This window comes from Argiope bruennichi, chromosome 3 (assembly GCF_947563725.1).
Source record: "Argiope bruennichi chromosome 3, qqArgBrue1.1, whole genome shotgun sequence".
In the NCBI taxonomy this organism is placed as follows: domain Eukaryota; kingdom Metazoa; phylum Arthropoda; class Arachnida; order Araneae; family Araneidae; genus Argiope; species Argiope bruennichi.
This window is the reverse complement of record NC_079153.1, coordinates 27,794,235-27,822,166: the sequence shown is the minus strand read 5'-3', so window position 1 is coordinate 27,822,166 and position 27,932 is coordinate 27,794,235. Positions and strand designations below refer to the sequence as shown.

Genomic DNA, 27,932 nt, shown 5'->3' with positions numbered 1-27,932 from the left:
CGCATCCTCCAATTTAGGACCTCTGATATAATGGGTAAGTGTACTTCAACAGATTAAACGAACATCTTTTATTTAAAAAAAAACGCAATTACATTTAAAAAGCTTTATTTTTCGAAATAAAAGAATTGTAGATCTTAAGAATGCTGCAATACTAGGAAATAATCATAATTATCTGCAATGTTCATGAGTAATATATACAAAACAGTTCTAGCTTAGCTAGACAGCGCATCATTTGAAGATAATGACAGCATTTAAAATTTATTATGAAACAAAATAATCACATGAGAATTCAAAGGAAAATGAAAATATAGAAAACATTCGACTCATACAACAGTAACAGACAGAAAATATAAATCAAAATTTTTTCATGAACAAAATATTTATCCAAATATAGAAATAAATCAATAATTGTAAACTGTACAAACTATTGTCAATGTGAAAATACTGCTATAATGAAAGCACTCATTTTTAATTCGAAGAATATTTTTTAAAATTAAATTGATATTGTTGTCAAAATTATAGCAAAATATCTCAATATGTATATAACCTTAGAGAAGCTGCAAAGTGAGATACAAAACTTTATAACTGCAAAATTGCAGATGATTTAATTGCGATAAAAATATCCATTTCATAGATCAATACAAACAATGCCATTGTACTTGATATTTCAAAGTTAAGAAATAATCACAATGATTAGTTATTATTTTAGAAAAGTACACAAAATATATATTAGCGTAGCTAGGAAACAAATAAAAAAACGAAAATCACAGCTGTTTTTATTAAAATTTAAACAAATTGCACAGATAAGTAAGAAAACTACTAATTATTAACATTGTGTTTTGTATTTTAAAAAAAACCCTTTTCATGCTACCATTATGATATTACATTAAGACAGCGAAACAATTTATCGACGATTACTATTTATTTGGTTTTAATTTGAATTACAGTTGTACTTTCATACGGAATACTCTGACTTTCTTTGGAACGGCTAATAGCCGATTTTTTTGTGTTGTTGTTCGCTTCGACAAGTTAAATGATCAATTATGTAAGTCACTATAATACTTAAAAGATTGGACTGTTCCTGTAGGTAAGCTCATACTTCCTATTCTAGTTTTCACAAAGGAATTATAGATTGATCATTAGACAACAGAATGCAAGGCCAGTTTAATCACAAAATGTTTAAGCCCTATTGCACAAGATATTGTACGATGTCTCCACAATGATATCCAACATTCTGAATGCTGGTCAATATTGTGTAGTTATTTAACAATATCATTAAGCATTTTGTGCTAATAGAGAGCTGCGTACCTGATTTTTATTTATTTTCCCTTGAAATATAAAATGCGTCCTTTAATCTGGGAATGATAAATAACTTTTAAGGTAAGTTCTTAATTTTATGAGTTATTAAATTGCCTTATTTTTTTCTACTTTTAGATATCGTATTTTATATACATACAAAACAACTAATGACCTATTTGACAAGATCTAAAAAAAACTAGGTTGAAATATAACTAGAGTACTGTTTGTTATAAAAAATAAAGCAGTATTATGTATGCCACTTTATAGACGGTAAAAATATAAGCATCCAAAACCTTCGAGGCGCTCAATTTTCTATGACTTCTGAAAATTCAAAAATCAGTGTTGAAAGTGTGGTAGTACGATGTATGACAAATTACAGAAAATTAAAACATATTTCAATAATAAAGAGTTTCAAAGTACTTCATTTTTTAATGGAGAAAAGGTGTTAAAAAAGTAAAGTTGAATGTATGGCAATATACTGTGTATGACATAACATTAGTGATAGGTAAGTATACAACAATCCAAACTTTCAACATGATCACATTTTAACGGAAAAAAACAACAGAAAAGCACATACTAATTTTAAAATTATGATAATACTCTGCATGACACTTTATTGGTCATTCAGCCAAAAAAAATTAACAGCCAAAAAATGTAGACCATCCCCAACCAATCTCGGTAATCTCGATATAATTTGAAAATCACCAGGTAAACCAATTATCTTGGCGATTTTGCATAATCTAAAAATCGGCGCTAAAACCGGAACTGCAACCATTTTGGTGTTTTATGTATAGAAAAGCTTGGCAATCTTGTGAAAATCTTAATATTGCAAGCAAACCCAGGGACCGTAAAAATTAACAAATATCCTTTAAAGATTTTTTTAAGATCCTTTTTTTATTTTTCGTGAAAAATGAATTATGAATATGATAAAATTGAATACAACAGTGCATACGACAATTTATTTGTAAATGATTAGCATTTTAATGAAGAACTCCAATTTTCAGTTCAATGTTTTTATAATGAAATTAATACGATATATTTGCATATGCATTATTTCTAAATCCATATATTTGAATGATTTCGTAAAATTTAATTTTATTCTATAAATAAATCTTTGTGCATACTTATCTCGTGTAACTGAAATGATCATTGATTGCACTTGCTTCATTGGTCAGTACCATAAAGGGTTTATGTTATAAACTTATAAATAGAATCTGTAAACTTTCATCCACATTTTGATCATTAATGAATGATATATAGTAAAGAGTTTCTGTATGTGCAATAGTTTATGGCAAATTGCTCATTAGAAAAAGGTAACTCATTATTAAAAATATACGTTACATTCATGACTGATTTTTGTTCTTTCTACTACATTGCCTATACCATTTCATTTTTAATGACTAACTCAAATGGCTAGCTTTTCGTGAAATATTAAGCATACACGATTGCATAGCAAATACTATAAAAGCTATATTGATACATTTTCAGTTTACTGCATGCATATTAAACATTATTGGCATACATTTAAAGAATATTTTGTGTAACAACAAATTTTCCTTTTGCAAATATGGAACATCTAGAATGTTTAAACTTGAAAAGATTGCTGGTTCTTCGAGATTCCCAGACTTTTGATGTATCTGTTAAAAAAGAGAAAAAAAAATGACTGAATAAATTAAGACATTATAATATATCACAAATAAAATATTTTTATCCCTTTTTTTTCATAGAAAAAGTGTATTAAATGAAATTGTATAAATCAAAACAACTAAGAAATTTTTTTACTGCTTTGTGAACAAAAAATATTAAGCATTACAGTGATACTCCATTGAATTATTTCTTGTTTAATAATCCTCGTTAATTCTCCCCGAATTTTATTCGTAATGCAAAACAGTCATTAAGTGAAACATTTTTCTCCATAGGAGTCTATATTAAATAGGACATTATGTTCCATTATGAAAGAAATATTCAGATAAATTTATAATTAGGTAATTTATTATTTATAATGCATACTTTTCCTTTTAAAGACATTAAGCCTTGCCTAAGCTTCAAAATTGGGCAGAAATTAGACATAGCATTATCGTTAAATGAATTTGTAGCGGACATAGGTAACACGACCGTATCATGATGATGATTCCTAACAGACGTACAATAATTTCTTATTTTTTGGCATCTCTATTATTTCAGTGGAAAGTTGTTGCATTGTTGCGTTTATTATTTCTTTCTCTCCTGGTTAAAATCTCCTCAGCAGCTTTTTGCGGTGACACAGAATGCAGCTCCATAAGCTCTTCGGCAGTTTTGGCTATGTTTTCCCATCCCAGTTTTCCCATTTCCACGAAAAATTCGAATACAACGATATTCCATTATGTTTCCGTACTAAAGAAAACGTTTCTGAATTAAAATCTATTTTATGCGCTTTCATATCGCAAAGGATGATAATAAAATCAAATCGTTAGGATCCAAATCAAAATGGTTGACAAAGTAAACAATACTATATAGAGAGTTGTTAGAATTCCATCGTTTGTTTGGATTAGAGAATAACAACTTTTATTGCTTTTTCGCATGTATTCATCGTTTAAGTTTTGTTTTGATTAATATATTGGTGACTAACTCAAAGGATACTTTAAAGTATATTCCCGATTCAATCCGGTTTCGCTTTTATTACTGAATTACAATTGATATCATTCATTCAAATAAATCAAAAGCATAACTGCTTTAAACAAGTGGTAAAACAATTTAATTTTGAGAAAAAAAAATGAAAAAAGTTTTCATAAATTGAAGTACCAAATAAAACGATTTATGTGCTTCAATGTTACTTATCGGTTAAAGGGGCCATTTTTCGCAACCGAACGAGAAAAGTGGCGAACATGGACGATAGCCAAATATTGCTGATATTTAAAAACGGCGCTAGAATTTGGCGTCGTAATTTCTCGTTGGCACGTTTGACTCCATGGTCCCTTTAACCGATTAGCATATGGTTTAAATCATATGATATAAAGAATGATAAAAGAGTTTACTTTCTGTCTGTTTCTCGTGCCCAGAAATCTTCTTAGACCCTCTTGTATGTGCCCAGGCGAGCACCACACCCGGGGCAGGTGTGTTGGATATCTTTACATGAATCAATACACAAGGGGATGAAGAAACATGGGCAGCTGAAATAAAGAAAAATAGTAAAGATTACTAATGAGCAGCTGATTGAGGTCTTAGTATCTCTTTGATATTTTTAAGTTTTTACTTCTAGTCTAATTTATGATTGCATGGGTTCGTTCATGTGGACAAACCATGTTCACTTGATAAACAGCAAGTACATCACTTTAGCAATAATTTTGGGACGCACTATGTTAATTATGCTGTACTTTCCAAAATGGAGGAAAAAAAGAGATGTATTACAAAAAATAAATAAAAAAAGTCAAATTATCGTATAATTTTGGCAGATGTTTGACCGAAGTTCAGACAAAGTTTAAATAAACTTCGATTTATTTCACCATGGGAGGGCAAGTATTGTACATGGGAACGAAGTTGGGATGCATCCCTTCGCACCAGATGACAAGAGCAAACTAATAGAAAATTTTTCCCTTTAGTGATTTTACAGAGAGATTCTGATAGGGATTTCTTTGATGCGTGTCGACTTAGGAAAGATAATCTTTGAAAAGAATATATAAGTGCTAGTGATTTTATTCCTTGATTCGGAATGTGAAAAACTAAAATATCAGTAATATTTTAGAACGCGTGTTAGAAATAATAAAATAAAAAAAGTAGAATTTTGATCAGAAAATAAGAGGAAATTCTAGAATAAAGTAACAGGCTAATTTAATAAAAAATTAAGAAATAAATTAAGATTTAAATTAGATTATGAAATATCTTTACATATAGATGGGTGATAAAATAATAAGAACACCCATGAAATAAAAGAAAAGCTTTAATAATACGGGGTAAGACTACCCTTAGACTAATTACAGATTGTATGCGACTTGGGATGGATGCATAGATGTTATGAAACAACGTTTAATAGAATAGAGGCATTCTTCATGAAGAGTAATTCCAAAAGGTAGATTATTATTGCATTATCATATGTATGGTTATGCAATAAAAACGACAAAACTATAAAAAGAAATAAAGTCTCATTTTAACAGAGCAGTTAATTCTTCAAAGTATTAAGAAACATGTTTGCCAAATTTCTTTCGATTATATATAGAGAGATAGACAAACGCGAATATTTAATTAATTTCCATATGAAATTGGATATTTTATCATCAACTTTCTTCTTAACTGTATTCTGATTTAAATCAAAAATAGCCATAGAAAAAAAAAAAAAAGAAAAATTAAAAGAAAAAAGATTTACATAAACATTCGTTAGTAAAATTATTTTGATATATTCCACAGTGAGTTACTCTATCAATATAGATAAAAATTACATTTATACAAATATTGATCTATTGCCTTTATTTCTAGATACATCAAGTTCATATTCTTTGTTATGTTTTCATTTTAAAATAATCAGGATGAGTTTTATAGCAACGAGTAAATTAAAATTAGTAAGACTCAGTTTGCAATAAAATTGAGTCAATCAATCCTCATGTTGTTGTTATTGTTGTCGTGTCTATGCATACAGTGCTAGTGCAAAAGATTAGAGTCCTCCAAAAGCCTTGATGATAAGATCTGCAAGTTCTGGAGCACGATGGCTATGGAGGATTTCGGTTGGAGCTGCTCCAAGTTGGAAGAGGGAACCGATAATGACCTGGCAGTCAAAAACATGATCTGGAGTTAGTTGCGAATGGGGACAGTACTTACAGATGGGATAGGATTTTATATTGGTTCGTGAGATCTTCATGCCTTTGAAATGTCCAGTACGTAGCCTAGCTATAATCAATCCTCATATTTTCATTATATTCCTTATATTCACATAATATTAGTAAAAAAATTAATACATTTTAAAATCCGAAATAACGCAAAATTTTTCAGTGTAAAAGTCGAATGCATTTTCAAATTATACATCTTTTCGTAGCTGATTTTATCAAATTTGATTTAGGCCTACAGTTTTGTTGTTGAACTGTTAGATAATTGTTTTTAAAATGAAAGAACAAAATCGTTCATCAATTGATAAAGAATTCTCTAATATCAAACCACAATTTCTCCAAAAATAAATATTTCAAACGTCATAAATAAATTTGTAATACAATTTGAAGATTTTAAATTCTAAGAAGAAAAGTTCGGCTTTTTTTTCAATTTTTTTCATAGATATAGAATTAGCACCTAACTATATACAAATGGTGGAAATCGATAGCCAGTACTGTTCAAATTTGAAGACACATTCAATCAAATATATGCGCCTAATTTTTACAAATATTTGCTAGCCAGATTTAAAGTACAGGGAAAACAAATAAGAAATTATTTCCGTGTTCAGTTTCTTAATTATTTCCACTTTTAAAAGGAAATCACTCTTACTATTACTGGCATTCATCTTTCGATAAGTTTTGAAATTAATCATAGCATAGTAAATAAGGTAGAGTGGCGGAATTCCGGGCACCTATGTAAGTTTAGTAATAGTAAATTTAGTAATGTTTTTCATTGGGCAACTTCTTTTAGTACAATCATTAAGTGTGAAATGAGAGCAATTCTTATTTGTCCCAGCAGTTTATTTTTTCTCTTTCAAAATAACCAATTGTCTAAAAAATATCTTTTCGCCGTATTACCAATTACAACGAGCAATACCACGCAGGATTTACCATCGTTGTTTTTCGATTTGTTCTAAATTGTAAATTCGTTTTTCGATTACAACTGTACTTTTTTTAAAAAATACTTTAAAAATTTTTGAAGTAGTTTTCTACTTTCAACTTCTTTAAATCAGAATAACGGTTTACGACAATCGATTTCTGCTTTTTTTAATGATATCCATCTAAATGGAAAATCTCTTTCAAATGTATATCACATAATTTCGAGGCATCTATAAAATTTACAAAATATCCATTAGACACAAAATTTTTTTTTCTACGGAATAATATCGCGCATCAATTTTTATGCTGCACGGAATTATGCCACTCAAAGTGTATTCATTTGTCAGGTCCTATTTCAAATAAAAATAGATAAATGGACTAAAAGAAATGGTTTATTCTAAAAGAAAAATTGACAGTTCTGAAAATATATAGAGATGCAAGCTTTTTTTTTGTGTTGCCTTGAAAAAGAATTTTACCTAGAACAAGAAGACCATAATTGAAGAAAAATTTTGATTTCTTTCCCTATCCAATAATGTTCTAATAATGAAATGGAATGGAAACTGGAAAGTGAGAAGACTTTTACCATATACTGACTGAAAAAAAAATCCCAAAACCAATAAAAAATTATTGTAGTGTAATGAAATTTCAGCATCGCATTTGTCTAGGCAACATATTTGATTAATTAAATTTTAAAAATCACGGGTTTCAAATGGGAAATACTGGTATATTAATAACCGGTGTAACCGTCAGAAGTTTGGATGCAAACCTGCAAATATGGATGCAGTCTGTTGAACAGGAGTCGGATCTCAGTTTCTGAGATGGAGTTCCATGCCTGTTGCACCTGGTCTGTCAATACAAGGATGGTTAATGCTGGGGTTAAATGACGGTGGAATTGTCATCTAATGATATCCCATATGTGCTCGATTGGAGAAAAATCTTGTGGTCTAACAATCCTTGAATAGGGATGGCGAATATTTTACGAGCGGTTATTACGTAACCAATATCAAAAAGTCACAAATACAAGTGATCAATACTTTTCAAAGAGGGGTGTGATTCAAATCCTTGATACGATCTTACTGGTGATATTTCGATTACAGGTTTTGGATCACGATAGAAACTAACAATCGATACGATATTACTGAAATTTACCGGAGCGGTGACTTCACTGGAAAGTAACAATCGATACGATCTGTCCAATGGAAGCTCTCGAACATAACAGAAAAGGAGAAATCTGTGAACGGATTGAAAAGTGAACGGACCGGTTATTGGAATCATCGTATCACTGAATTGCATATCACTGAAATTTATCGGAGCGGTGACTTCACTGGAAAGTGTGATATCGCCGCTCCACTTCATGAGAGTAACCGGTCTTACTGGTATTCGTATGTGTTGATGCACTGTTCCATACAAATCGTTCTTAATTGCTTGTGATTTGACTTTGCATATATTCCATTTACTGCTGGCGCCATCTATTGGTAGAATATAGAACTAAAGTAAACAATTTAAAGAAATGACATTTATATTTAATTCAAATTTTTCAGAAAATGGTTTACTCCAATGCAGAAATTAAATAAATAGTTTTGAAAAAAATCAAATTTAAGAAGTAAGCCGAAATAGATAAATTAATTCAATCACACGTTACTTAAATTAGTAAATTAAGTATTAATTACAATTAATAAATTTTATATTTAATATTAAATAATAATTTTAAATTAATAATATGATTGAAATAACAGATATTTGGAACAAATATTTAAAAATAACAATAGCAAAATTATTTGTTATTCAAAAAATGGTGGATTATACATCTCTGTCCTTGAATGCTGTTCATGAATGGCAATACAATAGGTTGAATCACCAGACTGATGTACAAATTTGCATACAAGATACGTGAGATAATCACGAGAATGTTCTTGCCATCATACGAAAATGCTCTCCAGACCATAACACCAGGTGTAGGCCCACTGTGTCTAGGCCATAGAAAGGTTGGTTGCAGGCGATCACCTGGTCTCTTTCTAACCAATGCATGCCCATTATTGGCACGAAAGCAGAAACGATTTTCATCAGAAAATACTACAGATATCCACTCCGTCCTCCAATGACGCCACTCACGTCGAAAACGGCAATACTTTTGGTGTCAGTGGAATACAAGCTACATTGCGTCTGGTTCAGAGCTGTCCTTGAAGTAGCAGATTTGTAAGAGTTCGTTGTGTCACTGTGGTGTCAACTGTAGCTCGAATTTTTACTACAGATGCAGTCGATGCGCCACAGTCATATGTTGAATATGGCAATCTTCCCTCTTAGTAGTGGGACGTGTCCGCTCAGAACCAGGAATTTTTGAGGCAGTCCCTTTTCTTGTACACTGCTGCTAACAATCATGCACAATGGATATATTCTTGCCAAGTATTCCTGCAATATCTCGGAAAGAAAATTCACCTTCTAATAGCCCTACTACATGACCTCGTTCAAATTCAGTGGGCTGTTGATAATGGCAACTCCGTCTTCTTAAAGGCTATTTTGATTAACATCAGCTCACTACGTCAAATCTCAACGATAAATAACGCTTATAAATTATACAGCAAGTACTTAAAGCAAACCTGATTTGTAAGTTCATAGTGGCACTACTAGCGCCACACTTATCCGCCTAGTACAAAATTTGAATAGAAGTTATCTTTTAGATGTATAAACATGTCTACCAAATTTCGTTTATCTAGCACACTTAGTGTTTGGAGTTTTTTCGTCAGTGCATATACTTCCTATCATATATTTTCTAATATATTTCAAGTATGTAGGTGCTCAATACTATTTCCCGCGCTTTTTACTGCCAAAAACAGCTGTGAGTGGAGTTACTGCGCTTTCCACTACATCCTTCGAATTTAATTTAGTTCTATTAAACATTATTTTTCAAAACGCCATAGCTCTATTTTGAAACAGACTTTGTAATCTTGAGTTTCGACACGGAAAAGGCGAGGTGCTTGGACTGACGCAACACTAAAGGAAGATATTTGGTTTCCACGGATTGGGGTTGCATCAAATTCGCTAGTTCGATAATTCTTTCGTGGAATCATTCATGTAATTAAATTTTGAACCTAGAATTTATTGGCCGCGGAGCTGAAACCTTAACAGTAGGCCACTGACCTTCATGGATCTTACCTTTGGATCATGGATATATAGTAGATCTTCTTATCATGTATATATAGTGCCTTTCATGGATCTTACCTTTCAGAAATACAGAAAAACTTAAGTGTATTGAAAGAAACACAGATGGTCGCTTACCAAAAGATGAGTACGATGATACAAGCAATATAAGCACAAGCTCCATTTTCTGCTGTAGTGGTAGTGATGACCGTCTGTCTACAGTTTCCACAAGTTACCTGGACGGGTTTCTCCCCGAATTCCGGGGGGACAACTACAGTCACATTTCCTTGCTGGGGTGAATAACCTAAACAATTCAATAAAAGCTTATTAAAAAATATGTAATATCAGATGAGGAAAAAGTTGAAAGTTTGTCTCATAGTTTTTACCAAATTATTTTATTTAGAATGAATTAACTTATATAGCAGAATCGAATTTTTTTGTTCTTTGGTCTAAATTTAGAAAGGAAAAAGAAAGAAAGAACGAAATTTGATTATGAAATTGAAATTCGTTGTAGCTATTCTCGTCTAAATGACTGTGGCTAGAGTTCTTGTATTCAATTGTATAATGTAAATATAATGTTACCTGTGTAATTCATAATGTATAAAGTAATAGTGCTAATGTTGTAATGATACGAGGAATTAAAAAAAAGGGGTTTTGCAACTGAATTGGGATAATTTTGAATGTATTTATATTGATGAGGAATGAAAGTTCGGAGTACGGTGTTATGCTTGATGCAGTGGTTTAGTATTCAAAATAGCAATCATGTAATCCCTTATTGGACATTAATCTAAAAGAAATAAGCATTCTAATAAATACTTTGAAAGTCAATCGCATTGATTTTCCAAAAGATTAATAAAGGAAAATTCCACTTCAAACTTTATTAATTTTGAAAACGCTATTTCATTTTATACAAAAATTTGTCTTAAAAATATTAATAATAATTACATTGTATGTTTAAAAAGACAAAAATACATAAATATATAAGACATATCAATAAAGTTTTGCTGCAATATTTATAATTATACATATATCAGCAATAATGGTATAATGGCAACTGATGGAAAAGAAGTTTAGTTTTAGGAGAAAAAAAGGTAATAATTTTGAACACATTTCTATTAGTAATCTAAGACTATTTTTATTAGTGATAACTTAATTCATGAAAAAATTACAAAGTCAGTGAATCTTAAGAATCAAGATGACAGAAAAAGTGAAAAGTTATAGTCTCAATAATATATATTGATGAACATAATACAAAAGTTACAGTCATTGAGATTAATTAGTTATTATCTCTACTAATAATAAAGATAAGTGTGTGTTGCGTAATACAATCCAGATTGTTTAACTTATCGATCGAACTATCTTTACTATCTTAACTATCGAATTAGGCTCGCATGTACTTTAAAATGTGGAAATGTGCCCCTCGAAACATTTTTTTTTTTTTGAAATTTTAATCAGAATTTTAGTCAAACATTTTGTCATTTTCCAGTGATAATTTCCGAAAATAGTATAACAAAAAAAAAAAAAAAAAAAAAAAAAATTCACACTTTTTCAAAATTTAAAAATCAAAATTAATTTTTTTATGATACCAATATAATTATCGAGCAAATTTTTTCTAAATTTTATCAATTTTTAGAAAAAATTCTTTTACCTAATTTATAACAATCTGTTATATATAAAAAGCTAATGTACATGGCATAGTAATAGCTTTTTTTACTTGTCTAATGACAACAATCGAATATAAATAAATTAAGTGAACTTTCCAAAACTTTCATACAGATGTTCTTAATTCAACGCTTCACTAATTAATAAAGCTTCAATTTATTATTAGAAATGCTATGGAAAGGGTTTACCAAAAGTTCTATTCATTCAGAGGAAAGAGGATGTAAAAGAAATTAAGAAATAGAAGTCAAACAAAATTTAATCGAGTGGGAAAAAAAGTTTAAAAAATGCTTAATTTATTTTATGAATATTTTTTTTAACCCAGGGCAATGAATCAAAAATGTCGTTCAGTACGTCTTAAATCTTGGTGCACGAATAATGTATATATTTAAGTTCAATAGAAGAATTTAACGTAATTTTACTTTTACTCCAAAACAATTTTTAAAAAATGAAATTATTCATTACAATGTAATCAAATCTGAAAAAAATTGATATTTAATTCAAACTTTAGTAAATTCTTCCAACCGTTGGCGAGTCCTAAAAATTAGAGTCCAATACATTTTTTTCCGGTATGCCTGACAATTTATGATATAGCAAGCAGGAACAATAAAATTTAGTTATTTAACTAAAAAAAAGCATTTGTCAATATATGAACTTATTTAACTAAACAACAATTTTCTTAAACTGGTTATCTAAATAACGAAATTCAGTACCTAACTGCATGCTTAGTGACAAAATTATAGCTACAAAAATAGTAGTTAAAACTTTTGCCAAAATGACGATCAGTTCTACGATGCAGATGTTTACACAGAACGGACAGCTGTTATTCTTGGAAGAAATAATGCTTCATCCTTTATCTGCAGGTAAAGACAGATGACGAAATGTCACGTTAATGATCAAGTTAAACACTTCTACCCTTTGTTATTCAACGGATTTGACACGTTTGCTCAGCTTTTTTTTTGAAAGAGTATGTAATATGGGCATTTGCACCTACAGCATGCATTCATCAATCTTCACACATAAAATATGTAATAATATTTCAAGGTTAAGTACTTTAGTACTGTTCATTTTTTTTCCGCATTTAATGATGACTTGCAATTTTCACAACGTTAAGTTGGAATAGCAGCATCTACGGCGAATTCTCGATTTTGGTATAGTTAATATAGACGAATAACAATAATAACCAGATGAATAAATTACTTTCTCCAGGGGTTGGACTTTTTTGAAAATTATAACCTGTCAGTTTTAAATCTTCAATTTTAGGCCTACTTTTTCACTGTAAAGTACAAAATTATCAATAAAAGGAAATCTCTACTAATAATAAATTTGATTTTATGTGTGTTCTGTCTTTGCTTGGCAAGATTCTCACTTTACTACGGCCAGTTTGATTTAAAGCTACCAACTGCAGTATATACATACTTTGGAGGATGAAATGCACAACTGGAAACGGATTTTCATTTAAATTTTAATACTATTAAAATTTATTTAAATTTCAATTAATTTAAACTAAACAAGAGTTTAATGTTTCTTAAAATATTCCAGCACAAGAACGATTTTTTCACTTTTTTTTAAAGCTTAAAACATAGTCTTTTCATTCATATTCATTGGTGTCATTAAAAATGTTCCATACATTAAATTTTTTTTAATGCATTTGTTTAATTTTCAACAACAGGCTTCATTTTTGAAATAAAATTCAATTCACTCTCATTGTTTCATGAAATATATTAATTGAGTGATTTTCTTCCGTCATTGAAAACTAAGGAATAAAATCTATTATTCGTGCAGTTTTCCTCAAGAATCGGAAAAGTGAGCCCGAGTGCCAAATAAGACAATATGAAATTAGAAGCATATTATCTGATGCTTAAAAATATAATCCTATATATTTTTAATCATGAGATAGTAATAGTATTCAAAAGTGGTTAAGCATCGGATAGTGATTTTAAAGTCAATGATGACTTTAAAATCACTATCCGATCCGACAAGTCAGCGATGAATATCAAGTTACGTAAAAGAAATTTAATCGAAATCTGTTTTACATAACTTAATAAAATTTACCTCTGTTTGACGTCAGTGTTTTGTTTATGATAAAAATGTAGGAATTCACACCGTACAGTGTACATGATTTTAATTTTCGTGCCATTAAAAATTATATTTAAATATGTACAATACTTTAGTGCTTGAACTACATTTTATTATAATAATTTTCTAAAACGTATAATAAAGTAAGGAAAGAAACATTTTTATGATACCTATATTCATTTTATATTTTATTGTTTTTTCCATTTATATAGCTGTTATCACGGTGAGTAATTTTTAGTTTCCTTCATAAGTAATACTATATTTTGTTTTAATTTTTAATTTCTTTTTGGCATCGAGTTTATAATATAAAACTAGTGGGAATAGTCTCTCTAAAACCTTCTAACATAGTCTCTAATAAATATGTTATCCCAATGAACACTTTGCATGGTATGGGTGTACAATTGTTACGAAATTTGAAACTCGGGCGAGAATTTAGCATTTTTACTGAATCGATCATGTGAACCTTGGTGAATATTTTTCGGCGATTAATGCCTGTATGTGTACGGATTAAAAGTAACTAAAAATCGAATTTAGACGCGTTCTTCCAATAAGATTGAAACAAATATTTGGCACAAAACTACAGTAAAAAGTCACAAAATCGAATATCAAATTCGATATATTTAAACCATTGCGTTTTTCAGTAATAGCTCTTACGTTTTTCTTAAAGTGCAGACGGACAAGTAGTCAATCCCTTTTTGCATTTGGCAAAAAATCTAGTAGGTTATTATATTAAAGATGTTAAATCCGTGTACTGAATTTTATATATTTATCTTTCATCGTTTTGTAGTTATTGTGTTAGCTTATATTCGAACAGCCGGACAGACAGACTTCCTCAGAACGTTCAAAAACTGATAGAAATCTACAAATTGATTTTAAGACTTTATACCAAATTTCATCTGGTTAGCTCAAAGCATTTTTGAGTTATTGTTGTCACAGACAGACGGCTATTTTCCAAAAATGTGTTAATCGAATTCAGGAAAGTCTGAAACGTGGAGATTCTTTAAAATCTCGAGTTCGAATTTTTTGACAATTATAATACTTTCTCTATATTTCGTATATAAAAAAAGTAAAAATGAAAAAAAAAATCAAAAGTATATGCTATTAGTTTATTAAATTTAACTGCTTCACTTCGTATACAAGAAAGTAAGAAGCAAAAAAAAAAAAAAAAATTAACAAGTTCATTAAATTTGGCCGACAATTTTCTTAAGTTAATATAAGTTCATAAAACATTTTGTGCTGGCGGTGGTTGTGGGGGAGCTATGACAATAAGGAATACTCAATAATCGAATATTCAAGGATGTACGGAAGGACATAGAGGTTGGAAAATACTCATCTAAAGCGATAGCCTTCCATGCCTTATTAAATAACGTACCGGCAGATGAACTTATTTTCCTTAACCATTTATTTTAGGGATAAACGTTTCAGATACAATCATAATAAATATCACGCAACTGTTGCATGAAAGTGACTGAGGTGGCAGACAGCTCCAGACATTGTTGTCAGATTTGAAGATTTAAAAGCGAAGTAATTATGCTCCAAAACAGCAGATTTGAATAATTTGCAGATCAAACAAAAAATAAATAAATTAGTTTTGTAATGATGCACTTATAAATGAAATAAACTTATTTCTAAAGTGTCCATCCTATTCATAATCCCAAAAGCTATTTTCTAAACTGTTAGAGGTAAGCCTCTAGTTCCGACTAGAAATATTATCTAAGAAACGAATTGTATTTCATGTTGTTTGAGTCAATAAATGTATTATTGAAAAAAACTCGAAGATTTGAACTCGAGATTTTGATGAATCCCCACGCTTCAGATCTCCCTCAGTCCCCAAAACATATTTTTGGCATTATGCCAGCCTGTGAACAAGATAACTCAAAAAACGATTTGGGCTAGATGGATGAAGTTTGGTATATGGATTATACAACACATTTGCAGTTACCTTTCAAATTCTGAACAAAATCAGTTCATTGGAAGTCTGTCTGTCTTTCTGGTTATTTATATATAAGTTGACACAATAAAACGAGAGAATTATAGGTATAAAATTTCATACATAGATTTGAAATCTTGCATGGAGATCTATGTCAAATTTGGAACGAAATCCATTAAAGGGTTGGCCGCCTGTCAGTCTGTACTCTCACAATCATGTAAACGCAATTACTTAAAAATTCAATGATTAAAATATATGAAATCTGATATGGGGTTTTATGATTTTGCTTGCTGTTCCGTGTCAAAATTCCGTTTCAATCAATCGGCATTCACTATTTTTCTCGATCTACCCACAAAGCATTTTTCGGACTTTTTTAAATATTAATTTTGTTTACTTCCTTCGTTCCTTAAATGTTACATCGACATTGCTTAGTTTGGAAAAACTGTATGATAATATCGAAGAATACATTCTAAAATTTAGGACAAACCATTTTTCAAATCGTGGAAAGTTTATATCTTTGTGGTGAAATCTTATAAGCCAGCTAACAGCTACGGCACACGAGTAATTACTTTTGTCTTGTGGTCTTGTTACTCGGCTGCGAACCACAAGGTCCCAAGTTCTATTCTAGCCAAACCAATCTCCACATTGGTGACCCGGCCGTGATGCAAATATATCTCCACTAATTTTACAGATATTTCCATGAAACTTTTCCCCGTGTTTTTATTATGGTATAGCATGCATTTTTCTTACTGGACTGTTAGATCGATCTTCTTTATTTTTCGAGTTATTTTTGTATAACTTCCTCATTTCGCCACTAGGGGCATTGTAACTTGTCTCAATAAATTCAGCATAGTCACTTTATTGTAGATACACGCTACTTTCCTGTCTATAGAATACTCCGGTTGAAATTTAAAGGCTTAAAGGACTTTACTGATCACCCTGCATAATTTGATTGTGATAACATATATCTGTGAAATAAATTAATTCTTTTTCGATTTATAGTGTAAGCAAAGTTTTTATTATTTTTTTTGGTGCTTTCATCTAATTCATATTGCACAGACAATGTAAAAAAAAAAATGGCAATTTCAATAAAGAAACAATTTTTTTTTTAATTCGGATATTCTGAACCAGACAGTTTGTTTATTTGTCTGACCGTGGGGAATAATCGTGGGTTGTATTGGAGGTTTTTCGTTTTTCTCCATTGGTAATAAATATAGCCAGCAAATATGAAGTGATTAAATTAAGCTATTTGGTAGAGATAAAAGACTCCAAGGATCAGCAAATTCAGAAGAGTTCGATCGGTTCTGAACGGAAAATTTAACCACATATTTAAAAAAATTCTGATCAAGCCGGTAGTTTTACTTCACAATTGTGACTCTGAACATTATAATTATATGGAAAGAATGTGAAATAGTGATGCAGAAACAAAAGTCAAAGAGACTATATTATTTCATTTTCATGTTATTAACTATATTATTCGTTTATAATCATATACAAATTTAAAATGAATTCTCTTGTATTCTAGAATAGTAGCTTTGTTGATAGAATTTCCTGAAGTGAGCAGCACAGATTGGTTAATATGATTTTATTAAATTAGCTATGTTAGGCACTCTTCTAAATTAACGCACCATTTTAAAGCTACATTAAAGGTTATTTTAGACGCGAATTTTGGAACACGACAACAGGACAATCAAGCATCAGAGGAATGGAAATTACACATAAACTTACATACATAGCAACTTGAACCTTGAATTTGAAGAATCAGCTGCAAGTTAAGCGTTTAATTTATGTCATGGCCTTTCAAAATTCCCTATCCTTGTTAGTTTAAAGAGGTCAATTATTTTTCTTATTTGAGGCGAGGTGAGGTCAATTATTTTTCTAATTTAAGTGTGAGGGTTCCAGGTTCGAGACCCGACTCCCCCGAAGAACCGTCGTGTAAGGGGGTCTGTTGCACGTTAAATCCGTCCTGACCAAACGTCCTCCCGCTGGTGTGGAGAGGGGGTGCCAGCTCAGGTGTCGTCCTCGTCATCTGACCGCGGTTCAAAATTACGAGGTCCGTCCCAAAATAGCCCTAGTGTTGCTTCAAACGGGACGTTAATATAACTAAACTAAACTAAACTAAAACTAAACTTATTGACAGAAATAAAACATCGAATAAATAAATAGAAAAGATGATAATTTTCTCCGAAAATCATCAAAATTGATAGATTTTAAACTGCTTTTTCTTATCACTACATATCTAATGATCTCATTTGAGATGAAACAGAAAAAAATGACTAAGATATAAAATGCTTCGAAGAATATAAAGCTAAAATTTATATTTATGGTATTCAAGATTCATTCCCTCCTGCTTCTTTTGCGATAAAAGAAATAAAAGGAAATTTTCACGTGAGCTAACTTTTTCCGTTTCATTCATTTAAATCATTTTCACATTCCTTTCTCGGAATTCAGTGACATCATCTCCTCATGACTTCGGCTACGTCACTAACCGCAAAATAAGGAAGAAATCGCTCAAGAGATAGTTTCACATTTGTGTAATTGCTAATTTAAAGGAAAAAGTTTACGCTAATCGGTACTTAAGTAAGCGATATGATGAAAAAATTATCTGTTTTGAAATAAACAGCAAATAATGGTATAGAGATTATACAGTGTGGTCATAAAATTTTTACCTGATATCTAAACAATTATTAAACCAGAGGAAAAGGTCTCCCCAAAATATTCTCGCATACCCTCTGCTAAAGCGTATCCCAGAGTACATCTTGCAAGGCATTGTCGTTTATAAATTACGAAATATTTTCCTTTGGCGCGAATTTTGCATTTTTACTTAAACTATTATCTGATCCTTGGTGATTATTCCCAGGTATTCGGTTAATAATATCTGAAAATAGAACTCATGTTTCGGACTCGTTTTCCCCAACCAGTTGAAGCAAAAATTTGACACAAAACTACATTTACAACAACAAAATTCCACACCAAATTTGATATATTTAAATCACTGCATTTCTGAATTATTACATCTACATGTTTCTGAAAGTACAGACAGACAAACGGAAAATCTTCTTGTTGATTCAGCTCAAAATTTGATAAGTGTCTACACTATAGATCTTAAATCTGTGTACCGAATCTTATCTATCTAGCTCTCTTCGTTTTGAAGTTATCGTGTTAACTTATGTATATTCAAAAAGCCGGACAAACAGACAAATCTTCTGAACAGATTTTGTTCAGAATTTGATAAAATCTACAAATTTGCTGAAAAGACGTTACAGCAAATTTCATTCGTCTAGCTCAAAAAAAATTTTGAGTCATCTTTGTCACAGACACAAAAACGGACATTTTCCAAAAACGTGTTTTTCGAACTCAAGCAGGTTAAAACGTGGAGGTTCGTGAAAATTTCAAGGTCATTTTTTTTTTTTTTTGACGATTTCAATGCTTTATCTTTACTATGTGTGCGAGAAAGTACAAAACCACCAATGGAAGCAATTCTCTAAAATTTTAAATATATAATAGTTATTTTCTTAGTTTTTTTTAGTCCAACGGATGATGCAACTAATGAAGAAATAGTGACTTTACATTCGATAATTATCAAAATATCAATGAAGAAAAAATTTCAATTGTACTCTTTGGTTCCATGAATTCAAATTGTCCATTAATGCTTAATGTCAATTGATATTGATGCTCTCAAAATTAAGATTATAGATGCTGTGTCTATTGTGACACTCGAAATGATTGCCAATATTTGATGAAAATCGGAACATAGCCTTGACATTCTTTAAGCTACTGAATGAAAATGAAATTTATTGATGTAAGTGGTTTCATTAAGAATATTATGAACGTTCTTTATTTGTCATATGGTTGCTTGGGTATAATAGTTTTTACAAAAAAAATTTTGTAGGCAAAAAAAGAACTTGTGACCACCATCTATAAACATTTATCTTGTTTCAAAGTTATGAATACAATAATTAATAGAACAAAGCGCCAGAGACCCGTTTGATGTTTCTTAAGTACCATTAGTTAATTGGAATTTAAATAAGTGAATTTCATTAAATATTGCATAGCAAAAGATAGTCTTGGCAACTTTAGATAAATTTAAATGTTAGTAAAACAAGTAGTAGAGAAATACGAATTCAACTGATAATAATGACTCTATTTAGGGTGACCAAAGACTCTTGAAGGTCTATTGAATATCACAGCATTATTTTTGCACTTTTATTACGTTGAAAGTAATAAAAGTATGTAGGAGCTTTCTACCATAAATCACAGATTATACTACTTTCAATATTTTAATTTTCTTCATGTTAATTTTTATAAACATTTTTAATAAAATATACATATAACTCACCAAATAGCAGGATTTCATACTGCAAAAATGAAAGGAGATATATTGCATAAAGGATTGTTTTCAAAAATGATATCGGTGCAGAAATATGTTATATGGGGGTGGAGGTGGTAAAACGATCAAAATTCATTTATTTATAAAGTACAGAAAGTAAAGAACATTTTGTTGCAATAAATTTTAAAAACTATTTAATTTAAGAGACAGAAGAATACGATTAAATTTTAAATTCCTCCATTCGATGGAGGCAGGGGTAAAAACAGAGAAAGAGAGAAAAAGCTGCAAGTTTTGCGAGGGACATATTTATGAATTAATCAATAATCAGAGATTCTTTTTTGACTAAATTTTAACACTATACAGTCAAATAAAGGATGGAAAATCTCTACATCAACTAATAAGATGTGTGTGTGTTGGCATTCTACGGACTAGACCATTTAACATAAAATTATTCAATTCGACAAACATATACTTTAAAGAATGGAAATTGTAGTGATTGGATTTTGAAGCGTTAGGAAATAAACATTCATAGATGGCGCTAGACAACTAGCGCGAGTGTAATTAAAAGAGTGATGTCATTCGAATGTTTGCTTTTGGAGAAGGAGTTACTGAGCAGAATAACTCGAACGAATCTGCAATAAATTTGTTGTTAAGTTTTCTATTTGCCTATTTATTCAAAGCACTCACGAACCAGCCACGACAAAAATATTCAACTTAGAGAAAATTTTCTTGAAATTTGAATTAATTAAAAATGGAGTGAAATTTTGGCGTTTATCCATGATAACTTTCGAAAGTATTACAGCACAAAATTCACTTTTACATCATCTTTAAATTAAAAAAAATATCTTTTCAATAATACCAAGTTTTTTTGTCTTTTGATTTATTTCTATTTTTTATTCATTAAAAAAATATGTTTAAGCATATTTTACAACAATATATTTCTTGGAGTGAAACTCCAGTCGCCTTCGTAGTTGACTGTATTTTAACCTGATTTTCTTTTTTCGTGGTTAATTTCCAAGATTTATCTCATTTTTACATGTTGAGTAGATTTTAGTATAAAACATGGAATAAAATTTTTGCAATATTATTGTACTTAACATTAAAGTTTAACTAACTCTAAAAGTTTGAAAAGTGCACACATTTTTAAACACTGCATATAATTGGACGCACAATGATATTGAAAAAAAATTAGAAAAATGCTTAAATGCAAATTAATGAAAAGTAAAAGGCTTTTAAAATAATTTGAATTATACGTCTATCAAAATTTAAAGCTTAAAAATATTTCGCTGAGAAATCCATCAAGACCAAGTTGCCCAAAACATTTATTTTTAGAAAATATTAATCTTGACAAACCAAATGGTCGCCAAAGGCGTCTAGTAAGATATAAGTTCAGATATAATAAATTCAACAGTATCTGTAACGGCAGCATGATTCTGTTACACACAGTAGTCCCTCAAATAAAAAAATTTCAAGAAATAATCTTTCAAGCAACTACTCATGTTTACGCCTCAGCGAATATTAACTAACTACCCTTCAATTAAATTCAATGCAATTTAAAATTTAATTTGTTATCAAGAGGATAATCCTTTATAAATCCTTTTTAAAAGTAATCAGAACACTCGAGAACTCACAGAATAATGCAGTGCAGTTCAGTATGCTGGTTACTGAGTAAGGAAAAGAAACGAAAAATAGTAAGAATAAATATAGAGGAAAATAATAAAAAGAAATAAAGGTAAGATAAATACAAGCTCAAATTAAATCAATAAATAATAAGAATAAACAAGAAGAATAAGAAAACTATAATCGTTCATTATTATTGATTTTTCACAAAATAATATAAAATACAAACACAGAGCGATAAAGAAGCCCCTGTTTGTTCATTTTTTTTTCTTTGGTCATGGTTTAAGGTTGCTATTGACAACAAAGGTTGAAAAGATGATAACTTTTGTAGAAATCAGACATACTTAATCGTTTTTTTTTGCAGTTTAACTATTTGTTGACAGATTTTTAAAAATGGGGCAATTCGAAATACAAAAAAAAAAAAAAAAAAAAAAAATACTACTACTAATAAAAAAAATAACACGATAAATAGAAAAAAAAGCCATAAATATATAAAAAAATCATTAACTCTTGACCTTCAAATTTATTTGACTTCCTAATTAGATGACATCATATTTGAGATACTTATCTTAACCCCTTCTAGGGCCGTAGGAAGTATTCTTCCCACCAACTAATCAATCTTTGTATGAAATTATGTAGGTTGGCATCAGTTCTGACAAATTTTTTTGGAAAAACAGAAACTTAGATGCTTCAGTTCTTTATTTCACACAAAATGATGTGTCTTGATTTGTTACTTAATTAATAATAAACCAAATTAATTAAGTAATCATATTTAATTTATCTAATAAGCTAAAAGAATTCCTTTTCTTATTCTAATTTCAAGCCTAAAAATATTTTAACATAATATGACTAGAAAAAAATGGCCCTTTAAAGGGTTAATTTCTATAACATTTGGGCATTTGAGATATTAAAGCTTTCTAAAGTGATTTTTTTTCAATATAAATTACTTAATATTTTTCATTTAATTCCATTTTTAAAACTAAAAATTCGGTCATACGATGCGCGAGTCAGATTCGTCAATGTATGCAAAGGGGTTAGCGTTTAGCCATTTTACATAACAAAAGTTGGGAGGAAGTAGTTTTTTTTATTGAGAATTTGATTTAAATTTATTTCTAAATTTTACAAAATTAGAATCTCATATATTCTTTATAGATTAAATCTTTAAATATAAGCTTTTTATGCACCAACAAAATCAGAGACAATTCGAAAATTCTAACTGAAATCCGGAACAAATATGAAACACTTTTTAAGTCCAAGTAAATTTTTGAATCGACACTCAAAATACCGATTATCTCGGATAATCAGGTTAATCCGGATTATCAGATCATTTCAATTTATATTAAATATTCTAAATTCATTTATATGCATTCTTTGAATGTTTGACTTTTTTTTAAAGTCGATTTAATGCTATTGAAATTCAACATTTGTGAAGAAAAGTGATACGCCAGTCAGCACATGCCTATTTCAATACACACAATTGATAGTAGATAATTTTCGATTATAGAAATTACGTTTCATTGTTATTGAAATAACGATCGTCGAATTTTCTATGATTTCTTTGTCTCACTTCGCAATTAGACGGTGAATACCAGCTGAAAATGCATTTTTATTGTTTAGCTACACACAAAAGAACATTTGGTGAAAACGCGACATGATGAGTATGCATTATGTAAAACAAACACGCTACTCTAACTTTCTACGCATTAATTTATGAAATTTCCGCTACAAACTTCTAGTTGAGGATTCATGTTTTAATAGCAAACACCGCGAGAGAAGTGAGTTAAATAGTTAAATTTTTACTATGCGCGTACAACAGTTCAAATATTTCACACAACTACATGCAGCATAAAAAAGTATGCTTACATGTATTTAAATGATGTCATTGAAGAGTTTTCACGTTCGCTTCGTTTCAAGGTCAAAACTTTTGCTTTTTTGATTGAGAGTAGAATTACACAACGGAGAAATAATAATAATAATAAAAAAAGAATGATGGATCTATTCATCTTTCTGTTAAGTGGTTCCCAAAAGGGAAAACCACAAAAAGGGGGGAAAGAAAAAGGAGTGCCATTTTTTTGCTAAGTTAAAACGAGTTATGCAAGAATTTGACAAAGATGACTGCTTATTTTCTCACTAAAGAATGAAAACTGGTATATTTGGTCTTAAAAATTGATAGCTAAAGAAATAATTGCCTTAGAGTATAAATTTCATTATCTTTCATTTAGTTAGGCAAGTTAGGCAAAACAATGCAGCCGAATACCTTTTGCACTTACCTTTTCTTGCCCTTATCTGGACCGGTGGCAGCTAACTTACAGGAAAATGCTGAGATTATAATGAAAACATTAGAGGGTGTAGTCTCCCAAAATTTTTCCCGTATACTTTGTAATAATCTGATGTTATCCCAGAGAACGTCTTACATGGGGTTGGCTTACAATAGTTACGAATTATTAACCTTTGGAGCGAATTTACCATTTTTATTAAATCTATCATGTTATCCTTGGCGAGTTAACATTAGAGGAAGTAGTCTCCCCAAAACTTTCCCGTATACTTTGTAATAATCTGATGTTAGCCCAGAGAACGCCTTACATGGGGTTGGCTTACAATAGTTACGAATTATTAACCTTTGGAGCGAATTTACCATTTTTATTAAATCTATCATGTTATCCTTGGCGAGTTAACATTAGAGGGAGTAGTCTCCCCAAAACTTTCCCGTATACTTTGTAATAATCTGATGTTATCCCAGAGAACGCCTTACATGGGGTTGGCTTACAATAGTTACGAATTATTAACCTTTGGAGCGAATTTACCATTTTTATTAAATCTATCATGTTATCCTTGGCGAGTTAACATTAGAGGGAGTAGTCTCCCCAAAACTTTCCCGTATACTTTGTAATAATCTGATGTTATCCCAGAGAACGCCTTACATGGGGTTGGCTTACAATAGTTACGAATTATTAACCTTTGGAGCGAATTTACCATTTTTATTAAATCTATCATGTTATCCTTGGCGAGTTAACATTAGAGGGAGTGGTCTCCCCAAAACTTTCCCGTATACTTTGTAATAATCTGATGTTAGCCCAGAGAACGCCTTACATGGGGTTCGCTTACAAAAGTTACGAAATATTAACCTTTGGAGCGAATTTACCATTTTTATTAAATCTATCATGTTATACTTGGCGAATTTTTTTTTTTTGGCTATTAATCCTGGCGTGTGGTTATTAGAATAAAAAAACAGAATTCTGCTTTAGACGTTTGTTTCGCAGTCGATTGGAATCAAAATTTTATAGTTTCGATTATGATTAAAAAATTCCTTACCAAATTCGATATATTTAAGTCAATGTATTTTTTGAATTATTCGCGTTTACATGTTTCTGACCGACAGATGGACAACCCCTTGTTGGATTTGGCTCAAACTTTGACGGGTGTCTATGCTATAAATGTTAAATCTGTGCTCCGAATTTTATTCATCTTGCTCACTTCATTTTGCAGTTAATATGTTCACCAATATTCGAACAGTTGGGCAGACAGACTTCCTCTGATCGGAATTTTGTGGATTTCTACCAGAAATGTACAAATTTGATTAAAAAAAAAGACAGTACATCAAATTTCTGTCATCTAGCTCAAAATGTTTTTGAGTTATCTTTGTTACAGACATATAGACAAACAGACATTTCTCAAAATGCATTTTTCCAGGGAAGTCTAAAATTTGGAGATTCATCAAATTTTCGAGTCGAGTATAAGAGGGGAATGACGTAGCAATTTTCAGAAGGCTTAGATATATTGCTTGAAGTTCGGATGTAAATACAGAACAAAATGGGTGAAGTCTTCCGCATATTGTTACATTTCGGAAAACTGCTGCTGAATGATTACCGCTTTTTGAATCAAAATGTGGTAATCATTAGCCGATATGATTACCACATTTTGACCCATTTGTATAAACAGGTACTGTTGTTTGTGTTCCTACAAAAAATTCTGGAACATCACGTCTGAAGTTGATGGTTTCAGGAAGTGTATAAAATCATTTATAAAATTAAAGGGTGCCTCCTGTCATAGAGGTGGACTGCTAGTATTTACAACAATCGGGAAGTCTCCAGTTTTGAATAAGCATAAAATCTCCTAAACGGAATCCAAAAGTTGCTGTAAAAGACAATTTTATAGAGAATAACGAGCCGTATAAAGGATTGAGAACCATGTTGCACAGTGGGTGGTATTCGACACTTTTAATTTTATAACAGTAGTATCAACAAAGTCGTTTCCGACTGAGGTCTAAGGAGGGCTCACCACTTATAACGTGTAAACTTTGAATTGGCGTTGTTCTAAAAACTCCTATAGCTATACCAAGTCTTTGATTATGTACTACATCTAATAATTTCAAGGTAAATTTGGCAGCTGGGCCATATATTGGAACTCCTTAGTCAAGCTTTGAGCGTATCAGTGATTTGTTTATCTTAATCAAGGAGGCTCTATTTGCTCCCCAAGACAGGATTTTTTAACAGGTGTTTGACAGGATTTTTATAATATTTATTATTTGCAGGCAATTTCTTTTCAAGTTTTTAATATGAAAGCAAAAAGTCAATTTATTATCTAATATCACGCTTTAAAACTTTTTTCCCTAACTGTAGGAATACTGTAGGAATGACCGACTTATTCAGTCGAAGTTCTAGATCTGCATGAAGACCACGTCGCTTTCAGAAGTGAATGTTAACTGTTTTCTAAGGAAAAAAATTTTTTTTTTCAAAGCCCAGTTTGTCATATTATTTATGGATGTTTGTAATTGTTTTTGAATGAACTCCATACTTTCGCTAACACAATGCATCTGGATATCATCGACATAAAGTGGTGTACAAATGGTGGGATATTCGAAACAATCCGATTTATTTTTATGATAAACAGCAAAACAATGCTACCTTGAGGTACATCTTTATTCTGAATGAAAGTATTTGATAAAATATCACCTACACGAATTTGAAAAATCTTTGTTCGCTAAAAATTTTGTACGAAAATTGATAGATTACCTTTTGAGTCTAAGTTAAATAAATCTTTCACAATGCCATAACACCAAGTTCGGTCGTAAGCTTCACCTATAGCAAAGAAAATAGATACAAGATGTTTTTACCTTACAAAAGCCTCTCTCATAGCGGTTTCCAGTTTCAGCAAATTATCCAATATACTACTCTTTTTTGCGAAAGCAACTTTGGAAAGAGGAGATCTAGTTTTTCTCTACTAAGGCATAATCAGTCTGAAACTAGCCATACTTTCCATTAATTTACTGAGGCAACAGGTGAGGGCTATAGGTCTGCAGTTAACAGAATCTTGCCGATCTTTTAGTTTTCAGAATGGGAATTATTATTGCTTTTTGCCAGCAAGATTTGAAGAACCTTTCTATCCAAATTATGTTAAATAAAGTAAAGAGTACCCGCAATGATGAATAGTTGAGATGTTTCAGCGTATCATAATGTATTCTGTCAGGTTCCCGTGATATAGAATTATATTTTTTAATGCTGTTTGCAAATCATGTAATTTAAAAGTAGTATTTTATTCCTATTTATACACTGGTGTGCTAAACTTAAGCAACAATGTACATTTTAAGCAGGTAGACATGAAATTGTAGAAAAGGGGTTATTGAAAAAATACAGTGGGTACAAGGGTACAACTAACACACAATTCAGTAGAAAGGTGATGCGTATGCAAATGTTAGGAACAAAGCATCATAGGCGGTTTCAGTGTACGCAAAACGCGTATAGCTCAAGTCTACAGGAAAGGAAGAACGGAGGCGCAATCAAAGACATTCGCTGCAAGTGCAAGTGAGTTCTTTCGTGAAATATGACTAGAAGAAATCACCTAGATGACTTTACACGTAGATGCTGGAAGAGGGGCGCAGTTTGACCAGTGTAGCTGAAGAGTTAGGAATCAATAAAAGTATCGTTTCGCGCGCTTGGAAAGCCTTCTAAATCATAGATACAGTTATTAGAAAGGTTGGTGGTGGCCACTTTAGTGAAACAACTGCAATGGTTGACCAATATTTCGTCCAGCAGGCGAAAAAAAGATACCAGTCAGCAAGCGCTATTGCTCAACGACTGTGTACAGCAACAGGGCAACAAGTGTCACGGTTTACTGTAGCCAGACGCCTTCAAAAAGGTGGCCTATTCGAACGCCATCCTTAACGCTG

The 27,932-nt window shown here is 30.8% G+C and overlaps 1 protein-coding gene across 1 annotated transcript in view; it reads right to left on the bottom strand.

Annotated features, from left to right (window-relative positions):
• Positions 1 to 88: 88 nt before the first annotated feature.
• LOC129963201 (lipopolysaccharide-induced tumor necrosis factor-alpha factor homolog) overlaps positions 89 to 27,932 on the bottom strand; it is a 50,906-nt gene continuing 23,062 nt past the window's right edge. The window contains exons 3-5 of the mRNA XM_056077380.1: positions 10,287 to 10,452; positions 4,314 to 4,448; positions 89 to 2,936 (exon numbers count right to left, since the gene is read on the bottom strand). Coding sequence (XP_055933355.1) covers positions 4,346 to 4,448; positions 10,287 to 10,452 — 269 coding nt within the window. The 3' untranslated portion in view covers positions 89 to 2,936; positions 4,314 to 4,345. The remainder of the gene's footprint in view (positions 2,937 to 4,313; positions 4,449 to 10,286; positions 10,453 to 27,932) is intronic.